The sequence below is a fragment of the Sinocyclocheilus anshuiensis genome, unplaced genomic scaffold, assembly GCF_001515605.1.
Source record: "Sinocyclocheilus anshuiensis isolate Anshui unplaced genomic scaffold, SAMN03320099.WGS_v1.1 scaffold785, whole genome shotgun sequence".
NCBI classification, from domain to species: Eukaryota; Metazoa; Chordata; class Actinopteri; order Cypriniformes; family Cyprinidae; genus Sinocyclocheilus; species Sinocyclocheilus anshuiensis.
In genome coordinates this window covers 653,957-664,561 of record NW_015536502.1, presented here as the reverse complement: position 1 = coordinate 664,561, position 10,605 = coordinate 653,957, and the positions used below count along the sequence as shown (strand labels likewise).

The following is a 10,605-nucleotide window of genomic DNA, read 5'->3' as shown; positions in this document are numbered from 1 at the left end:
GCATAAAGCATTATAAAAAAGCTTAATAATATGTTGTATCATCTCGTAAATAATCATAACATTTATAATACATTATAATACTTACGCTTTTGTGGTTATAACTTTAAAGAGTATGATTACGTATAACACACAATGAATACCATAATAAATCCACTTAATTTATAATGGATTATCTTGACATTGTTTATTTAAGATCTGGACAGTATTTTACTACATCTTGTGAGTGGTTAGGAGTGGTTGAGTGTTCTTTTGAATGTTTCCTGTGAGGTTAATATCAATTTAGCTGTGAGCTAGTTTAAGATCAGTTGTAATACTTTCAAATGAAAAAATGCAACGTGTTTTTTTTTTTATTAGATTACATTTTATTTTGATGGTCCCCTTTAGTCTATTGACTATAAGCAACTTTGCAACTACATGTCAACTAACTCTCATAAGTTGATACTTATAGTATGTGCTGGCTAGATTTACTTATTGTAGTCATTATGTCAACAAGGTTTAGCTTAATTAAATCATGGCCACGAATTAAGAACATCGTAATAATCAATAAAACTAGCAATCTGGAATTCATTATTATTTCTTAGCAGTTCTCACGTTGGCTACGTAAACTTTGCATCGTTTTAAGGTTATAAAATAAAACAATTGAAAATCGGTAAAGTTACTCACTCTGATTGCTGTCCATATCGTCCATCTTTAGTGATCCAATTCTGTAGGTGGCGCTGTTACAAAAGAATAGGGTCCTAGAACTGCGGTCCTGAAACTGCAGCCTCCGGTTGTGCAGGAACATACTATTGAGTGTTTCTGCATGTTAAACTCTGTCCACAAGGTGGCGCTAACAGACAGCCTCTGCGCGCTCGTTGCGCCACCTTCATACTATCAGTGAGAGGCTTCCTGTGTAACCCTGAGCAGCGGGTTTGGGCAGAGTGCGTGTTATTGCAGGATGTGGTGAATGCGAGAGGTGGTGCCGCTCACAGCTCGCGCGGTGACGGTTGGGACAGCGAGACGTGGCGCTCACTCAGAGACGGACAGCAGCTGGGAGACTCGAGCGAGTTAAAGTTCGCTTTGAAGGGCGGAAAATCACGGGCCGACGGCCGCTCCATACAAGGCAAGGTCGGGTGGGGAGCAGTTTAAGGAGCAGCGCTGATCCAATCATCTGCGCTCCAGGGAAGAGCCCGGAACCAAGCGACGCGACTCGTTTTGTTTTCTGAAAAGATTTGTAACGTTAAACGTTTGAGATGTTTCTGTAGAAGCTCTCTTGTTTCTTTAGTTTTGTTGTTTGTTTTGGATTTGTGTACTTTGGAGATGAGTGCGTCAGTAAACGGTGGAGAACCCAAACCCGCACCAGCGGTCAGTCAGAACGGACCGGGTTCTGTACCTCCGAGTCCCACGGATGTCAACACACCGGCGGTACCGGACGAGGAGCCGCAGTCTGCGGTGACGGACACCACGCAGATGGGAATTAAGTTCGCCAAGACATTCCTGCTGATTTTCCCCATATACGTGTTGGGATATCTGGAGTTCAGTTTCAGCTGGGTCCTCATCATCCTGGCCGTGCTGTTCTGGCTCAGACGGAACCAGGGCAGCAGATTCGCTCGGGTGAACCAGGCGCTGGCGTTTCTGGAGCATGAGGAGCGAGCGGTGCGTCAGACCGTCCGGAGCTCAGAGCTGCCGCCGTGGGTGAGTGACACACTGAACATCGCGTTGCTCAAATCTGTTAATGTTTCACACGGAGAACTTTGACCTCAGCCTTGACCTGTAGCACTAATTCAACCGGTGTGTCATTGCTCTGCGTGTGTGTCGTTAAAATCTAATGCTGTCAAAAGTTGGTGTATTCACTTTTGCCATTGCTTACATACCTGAATGAGTCACAAATCCAAACTGAAGCATCAGAACCGTCCATCAAACAATTTGATCTGAGCAGAATCACGATTTATGTCTTCTAAAACCTTTATCTGAAGTATTTGATAGGTCTTGATAGATTATGGAGTTGACCAATTTTTCCCATATTCAGATTTTTCTTCTTATTAACACTCTTCTACTACTTTGCATAAATGTACATTGATGTGCTCTCATAATAAAACATTATACATTATTATGATGTTAATAAACAATATTTATGATACATTAAATATCAAATGAGAATATCACTTATCGGCCATTATAAATAAAAAATATATATATATTATAAATGTACATTATTTATTAAAATTATAGTATTTGCACAATTCTTTACTATTTATGAGCTTACATGTCAGTTAAATTGATTATGATCACATGAAATGCACAAAAATATATATATTGTGCACTTAGGCCTGTCTATTTCCAGGTGGACTTTTAAGGCATTCAAGGATGTGCATTGATCGACCGCTATTTTGAATACTAGATGAGGTGTCTATGGTGGGTGCTTCTATGATAATACATTCTGATCGTGAAATATTATATCAGAGGCTGCATTTAGAATCATTTTTCATGAATTTGAATCCTTGTGGGACATCTTCAAAGCTCTAAGCACAGACGTGGGTAAGGTTGTTGAGTCTGTTTCTTTTGGCCTACAGACTTTGGTGTTCTGTTACTTTAAACAAATGAGTTTGCTGTCTAACCTGAGATCATAGTTCTGGCATATTAGCATGCCTGTGTGCTGAAAGCAGCATTCAGGGACACAAAACTCCAGTGTTCACTCCATTAGCTGTAAATCACAGTCTTGCCATGGCCAGGACAGTCATTGTTCTTTCTTTCGGTTTTAGGCCAATATTAAGTAACATGAACAGGTAAATCGTGAAACTCAGGTTGACTGATTGTCTGACATGGGATTGGTTGCATGGTCTGTTTGATTGTGAGTCAGTGTTACTTTAGTGTTATTTATATACTAATGCTGTTTTTTTTTGTTTAGTTTTTTCTGTTTTCTCTATAATTTTAAATATAAAATGTATTTGGTTTAATTTAGTTGTGCTTTTTAATTTTTATTATTATTATTATTATTTTTTAAATGTCAATATAGTTATTATTTTGTTATTTATTAAGTTTAGTTTATTTAGTTTAAGTTTTAAGTTTTTATTTAGTTTACATTTTAGTACTTCAAGTTAAACTAAACAAAAATAAGAAATGTTGCATTGGATGAAATAAAATAAGTTTAAGCTTTTTTATATACATTGATTTAACATTTATTTTAAGTACCAAAATGTTTTTTTTTAATGATTTTAGTTTATTTAACTATAATAACCCTGTTGTCAACGTGTGAAAGTGGATTAATCAAAAATGAAACTCACTTCACACACTCAAATTTGCTATAATCATTAGGCTAGTTTTCAGTTCATGTGTTCGAGTGAAGTGGTCTGTCTGTGTGTTTGTGTCAGGAACTGGTGATGTATTGTTTATTTGTGTCAGATGATGGCTGCATATGCTGAAAAAAAAACTCTCCTTAGTGGGTGTGGTTTGTTACTAGAGTAACTGCCATTATGATATTTGATGTTATTATTATGACATCACCAACACACAGTGAGTCACATGCTTGAGGAAATTTTGCTATAGTGACCTGTCAAGCAGTTGTGGTGCACCACTTTCCTTTTCTGAACAATAGTTTGGACGAGCAGATACAGTGACATTGCCTGGAGGGCAGATATTATAAAGGCAGTGCTCCTACCCTATTGTGTGTCTGTGTTTGTGCATGTGTTAATAACTAACAAGTGAATCATTATATCAAACATGGCAATGAAAAGCCAGTGAAGTTTGAGTTTGATTAGCTGGACAACTCTTTCTTTAAGTGGTTGGCCACTACTTCTGAGCAGCGTTGCCAAATCCTCCTGATGAAATTCTTCAGAATCAAAATGTCAAGCATTTAAATTCTAAATATTTTTCTTAAGTATGGTCAAATATGAAAAAAAAATATTACATAGACCTATATATGTGTGTGTATTAAAAACTTAAAGTAAATGTATCCTAACAATATCTACCACAGATCAGGAAGATCATCTCCAACAGGGATCCTCAAATGATGCCATCACTTCAACTTTCTGAAAAAATGTATATTATTAATTGCAAAAATGCATATTGAAATTTAGTCAAAATCTTTTTTGCAAAATATTCATACTAACTGTAAGAAAGGTGATGCTGCTTCTGAGAACCAATATAGATTAGACACTTATGCAAACATAAAATATAATATTTCTGAGCTTCAAAATACTTAATATTTACAAAATAAATACCTCGGAACTTCTGCAGTACATTAGAATACAAAAAAAGGCTCCAACGGACTTTTGCAAAACTGTTATTTATGCAAGAGACGCCTTTACTCTCTCTCTACTAAGGTGAAGCTGTGAGTTTAGTTACTTCAAAAACAGCGATTTTACCCCCTCATTGCTCATAGTAATGTAGCAATTCAGTATCGAAGCTGTTTTAATAATAAAAGTCGCTGACAACAAGTTTCCATGCTCCTTAATGTTTCTGTGTGTGCGCTGTGCGATCTTTGATATCTGTGTTTGTGTGTGTGTGTGTGTGTGTGTGTGTGTGTGTGTGTGACTGACTGATAGATTTAGTACAGTATGTTTGATTAACTGTCTGATCAAATTCACAAGGGCCATCAGAGAGTGTGTTTGTTTAGATAGTTCTTCTCTTGTCTCTTCTTCTGTATTAGGTGCTGAGAATATGGCTGGTTCTTTTCCTTGCTTTGCTAAGCTCCAGTAGTTTTTTCATAAGGGGTAGAGGTTTTTAACACTCATCTTCTGCATTGATTTCACCCGCAGCCATCCTCTCCTTCTTTCAGGAAGCACTGTGTTCTTTACGACAGTATTTCTCTCTCCTCTCTCTCTCGTCATTTGTCTTTGACTGAATAAACTACAACTCGCTTATATCAGCAGATCCCTCCATCGCCAGCCTCATTAATCACTGTCTGTAAATTGCTGTGGGGTGTCAGTCTGTCTGTTCTCACTCAGCAGAGATGCTTATTTACTTTGCCATTTATCAACCCTATCAAGCTCTTATTGATCATGTAAGAAGTAAATACATTTTTTTCTTGCGTTTAGTTCACTCTGAAAATTCAGCTTTCATTCATTTACTCATTTAATTCATTTACTCACCCTCGATATTCTGCTAATGATTCATTGATGAAAGTCTTTACGAAAGGCTGTCTGATACTGTACATGCTTCTCGGATAAAAAAAAACAGCAAATGCCCTTTGACCTGTTCACCAGTCTTGCTGAATCATCTCAGAAGTGCCTGTGATATCTCACCAAATCATTAAGGAGTTCAAGCTGTCAGTCCTTCATTGAGTTGACAATACAATCTACACCGCTGGTTGACTCATTTAGAGGTCAAATGAGGTCAAATCTGTATGAAGTTCTTCCTGGTTGCTATAGTTACTTTCAGAATGAGCATGTCTGTGTGTTTGTTTCTCAACTGGGCAGCAGGATTGTATATGACAAAGTTGTTTGCTTGCCTAGGAAATGACATTGCTTAACAGATCAGATCTTACACAGATGCACACATTTACGCCCATGCAGATAAATCACACACACACATTACTGCATTTGTTCAGCGTGTTAACATGTCCTCATGAATCAGCTTTACATGTTTAGACTAGCTGCCTGTGTCGTGTCAGAACTGCGCTGTTGAAACTGGAATTACTGCATGGAAGTTTCTGCCTCATTTACGTTCTCATTTTACTGTATGTACGGATCGAAGGTACAAAACTAGTGTGTGATGTTATAGAAACAGGCAGAAAGGTATTGAATTATATTTAATTTATATTCACAATGTGTTTGTGAATGAGACGTTGACCCCTAACAATGCTTTCTTAGCTCTTTGAAGACCAGAGATGTGTGTGTGTGTTTGTGGCAGAGATAAGACATGTACAGATGCAGTGTTTGTAATATCAGATCAGATCAGCTCAGTGTCGGCTGTTCTCTGACAGGCCATGGGAATTAGCAAGCTAACTTTAGCTGCTGTCTGTTCTCTGCGCGTATAATCAGGAAATAACACAGCTTTGAGTCATAGACTGGCTTTCTCCCTCAGGAAAATATGAGAAAGAAATGGAGCCAAAGACAAGTCAGGGATTTTCCATTTGGTTTTCCTGGCATATCTCTCGCTCACATGCTTTTGTGCCACATCTTTCCATATAGGTCCTTTCTTCTTACCACAGCTTACACTACTCCATGTTGAGGAAAGTAAGATGAAGAGCCAAAGAGAGACACGTTGTCTACACTGTGAGCGAACAGCATGATGCAACAAAAACTAGAAGACTACAATTCAAACCAAAGAAACTGCCTACAAAACAAGGACATTTACGAAAATTATTTGCTTCATGTTATTAAAAAAAGATTCCTTATTTCTAATCCTGCTTCACACGGTGGTGAAGTTTACAGTGTTGACAGATTTATTATTGGTAATGAGAACGCTCTAGTTTTATTGCATCGTTCGCTCTCAGTGAGATGGAGAGACTGAGACTGAGAGAGCATGTTTTGTTAGCACCTTTAGTTTGCTAGTCTTCAGCAGTGTAACAAAATGTTCTAGTTAAACAGCCACATTATGTCATTATAATGTGGTCATGTAATGAGGAATGAGAATAAAACTAGTTCATTTTAAGAGTTAGAGAAGTGGAAATTGAACTCCTCTATTTATATCAGCTCATGACCCAATGCATCGTTTCACTACATGCTGTACATTTAAAGAATCATTATGTGTCATTGTGATAAAGTGTAAAAATATTGATTTGTTCAATTATTTTGAGAAATGTTACTGTCAACTGGTGATGTGCTGTGACTAATGAATGTGTTTAAAATATCCATTAAAATAAAAAATTCTAATTATTCAGTCTGTTTTGTGTTTCAGGTTCATTTTCCAGATGTGGAGAGAGTGGAGTGGCTCAACAAGGTATGTGTGTGTGGTGGAGGGGTTTTATAAAAATAGATCTGAATCTATGCTAACCCAGAAATGTCTCCTCAAGAGTATTAACTCTTTCTCTTTCTCTTTTTCGAACAGACTGTGCATCAGATGTGGCCATATATTTGTCAGTTTGTAGATAAACTGTTCAGAGAGACCATTGAACCAGCAGTGCAGGGAGCCAATGCGCACCTTAGTACTTTCACCTTCTCCAAGATAGACATGGGGGACAAGGTACATGCACATGTTTACCTAGCTATCTAAATGAGAGCATACCATAGACAGACTAACTCAAACCCTAAACCAACCCAAAAAGAAAAATACACATGAAATGCACGTAAGATCATTAAAAATGACTGCATTTATAAATTACAAATAATTTAAATATAATTTATTAATTATATAAAAAATATTTTAGTGAATTATGTAAAATTATATGAACATATTTATTTATTATTAATGAACAAAAGCACTTCTTAATTTTTGTTTAAATCTGTTTTTACCTTAGAGGACATACCAAAGTCTTTGATTGCTTTATGTAAAGCTATTTATAATTGAAACAGATTAATCGAAACCCTAAATCTAGCCCTCAAAGGAAACCTTTGGCATTTAAAAATGCTAATAAAAAACATATAAGTAAATATTAGCTTCTTTTTACCTTTGAGGACATACAGAAAGGAAGATTTAGTCATATTATTTAACTCGCTCCTGGAGACAGCTCGGTAAACCCACACACACACACACACACATATATACTCTTACACACAAAATAAAAGAATTTTTCATCTGTCTGCAGCCTCTCAGGGTGGATGGAGTGAAAGTTTATACAGAGAATGTAGATAGACGACAGATTATTATGGACCTACAAATCAGGTAAAATACACATAGATAAAGTTTACCTCTGAGACTCATTATTGGGCTTGAGATATTGAAAGTCTGTTTGTGTGTTGTTGTATTTGTCTAGTTTTGTCGGAAACACTGAAATTGATGTGGATATTAAGAAATACTACTGCCGTGCAGGAATCAAGAGCATACAGGTAAGATACAGAGAGTGTGTGACAAATGCCTGTTTGTGTGTTGCTTACATAAGTTGCTTACATTTGAGTAGGTCCCCATTACCTCTGATAACAGATATCAGAGCGACCACACGTGAGCTTTGATATGAGTTTGAACTGTATGTCAGAAAAGCTTCTGTGCTCTGTTAGATTATAGTCAAGCATTAGAGTTAATGTTAGTCCCTTCTCATATTTGCAAGCAGAAGTTTTTGAATTATTTATATGCGCTTTTTACCTTTAACTGAAGAGGACAGTGGAGATGTTATAGGAAACATTATAGAGAGGAGAGGTGGTGGTATCGGGAAATAACCCAAGCAGGATTCAAACTCGGGTCAGCTGCACATATAATGTATGTGCATTGTGCTAGTAGTTAATGCATACTGCGACAGATTGAGCTGTAGTGCTCAAGTTTGAATCCAACATTTCTCACTTTCATTCTTCCTCCTTATGATTTCCTGTCTTCTTTCCAATATTATATATAAAATATGTTAATACATATATTAAAAATGTGATTAAATGTCATATTAATTATGAAAAATATTACAATCTTACCTTTTTGTTTGTTGTTTGTATTTGTAGCTTAATGGGGTGTTGAGGGTCATCATGGAGCCATTGCTGGGAGACATGCCTCTGATTGGTGCACTGTCTGTGTTCTTCCTCAAGAAACCTGTACGTTAACCACCACATACACATGTAGAAGAACATTCTTTCATTGTGTCTTTGTCTGATTCATTTTTTTCTGCTACATACCAGGCATTACCTGCCTGTTATTTAATAATAACCCACACCCTTGTAACTCCACTAAGAGTTTTTTCTCAGAATCAGAACACTGCTCTGACCTGCTCCACAGAAACTGTTCATATAGGATCTAAATCTATTCCTCTTAAACTTGTCTCATTCATTCATCTTGTTTTCAGCTGTTCATGTTACCTGGATGTATTGATCCAAAATATTGATCTAAAGAACTTTCTATTCATCAAAGACTCCTGAAAAAAATATATCACCGCTTCCACAAAAAAACTGAAGATAATAAAAAGAAGAAATGTTTCTTGATCAGCATATTAGAATGAATTCTGAAAGATCATGTGACACTGTAGACTGGAGCAATGACTGCTGAAAATTGAGCTTTGCAATCACAGGAATAAATTACATTTTAAAATATATAATTAAAAAAAAACTAATTTTACATTGTAGTATTATTTTACAATATTACTGTTTTACTGTATTTTTGATTACATACATGTAGCCTTGATGAGCATTAGACTTTTGATTTAAATAAAAAAAATAAATAACTTAACGACCCCAAACTTTTGAACATGTTAGATTATATAATTTGCAGTACTTATGGCATTCTATATCTGTCACGGGCAGGGTGTACTAGAGACCAGGCAGGACGGCGAAGATGACGAATAAAAGGATATTTAATGATATGACAACAGGAGATCCAGACAGGGTAGACATCAACACACAGGGTAACATTCACAATAACCGACCAACTCAAATACAAGAGACAGGAACTGATATAGGGCAGATAACGAGGGGCAGACAGGTGAGCACAATGAGGATAATTAACTAATGATTAGAACAGGAACAACCAAATACGGACACAGAGGGAGAAACCACAATCAACCGTCCACAGGGGTGTGACAGATCGTCCCCCTCCCAGAAGGCGCATCCTTGCGCCGTGGAGACAGAGGGAGGGACGGAGGGGGACTTAGGAGGACAAAGGAGTGGATGTGGGATGGAGACAGGGGAAGGCAAAGGGCTGGCAGGCAGACATGATAGGTGGAGGCTCCGGCAGAGGATGGATAACCGGGAGGAGGCCGGCAGACAGAGACCAGGGTGGCGACGAAGGGGGGATGAGCCAGGGAGGAGACAGGAGGGACCTGGAGCAGGAGGAGCTCAGCAGGACCCAGGCCACAGCCATAACAGCGGCCCACGGTGGAGCCGACGGAGGGAGGAGCCATGGAGAAGGAATGGCCACCGACTCCAGGAGGCCGACCAACAGCGGCGGAGCAGGTGGTGGAGGAGCCCGAGGTGGAGACGGAGAGCCAACGAGCCAGGGGGATGCCGAGGATCCGGGGGGCCATGGTGGAGCCGAGGGCTCTGGCGACCGAGGCGGCGATCCAGAGATCCGCGGCGGAGCGACTGAGAACCAAGGTGGAGCTGGCGGGAGGAAGGAGCCCAACGGAGTCGAACGAGGAATCAGGAGCCCTTCCTGGGCTGAACTGGGGATCAGGAGCCCTTCCCGGGCTGAACTGGGGATCAGGAGCCCTTCCTGGGCCTAACGAGGAATCAGGAGCCCTTCCCGGGCTAAACGATGAATCGGGAGCCCTTCCCGGGCTGAACTGGGGATCGGGAGCCATTCCGAGGCTCGACAGGGGATCAAGAGCCATTCCGAGGCTCGATGGGATCGAGAGCCATTCCGAGGCTCGACAAGGGATCGGGAGCCCTTCCTGGGCTAAACTGAGGATTCCGAGGTCTCTCCTCCTCCTTTTGACCCTGAATTCCCTCCACATTCTGGCCCTTATGTCCCACCATAGTCAGCTCACCCTCAGCCATGATGCAGGGGGCGGAGCTCCTCTCCGCGCTCACACCATCAGCAGCTTTCTCCCTCGTGGCGGGCGTTGTTGCCGGCTCACACACATTGACTGACATCATCAGCAGCCCTGGCGGGCGG

The 10,605-nt window shown here is 39.4% G+C and overlaps 1 protein-coding gene across 3 annotated transcripts in view; it reads left to right on the top strand.

Annotated features, from left to right (window-relative positions):
• Window positions 1-811: 811 nt before the first annotated feature.
• LOC107690240 (extended synaptotagmin-2-A-like) overlaps window positions 812-10,605 on the top strand; it is a 28,508-nt gene continuing 18,714 nt past the window's right edge. For all 3 annotated transcript variants that reach the window (XM_016488516.1, XM_016488506.1, XM_016488500.1), the window contains exons 1-6: window positions 812-1,674; window positions 6,820-6,861; window positions 6,970-7,104; window positions 7,667-7,743; window positions 7,835-7,907; window positions 8,505-8,594. In XM_016488516.1, coding sequence (XP_016344002.1) covers window positions 1,300-1,674; window positions 6,820-6,861; window positions 6,970-7,104; window positions 7,667-7,743; window positions 7,835-7,907; window positions 8,505-8,594 — 792 coding nt within the window. In that variant the 5' untranslated portion in view covers window positions 812-1,299. The remainder of the gene's footprint in view (window positions 1,675-6,819; window positions 6,862-6,969; window positions 7,105-7,666; window positions 7,744-7,834; window positions 7,908-8,504; window positions 8,595-10,605) is intronic.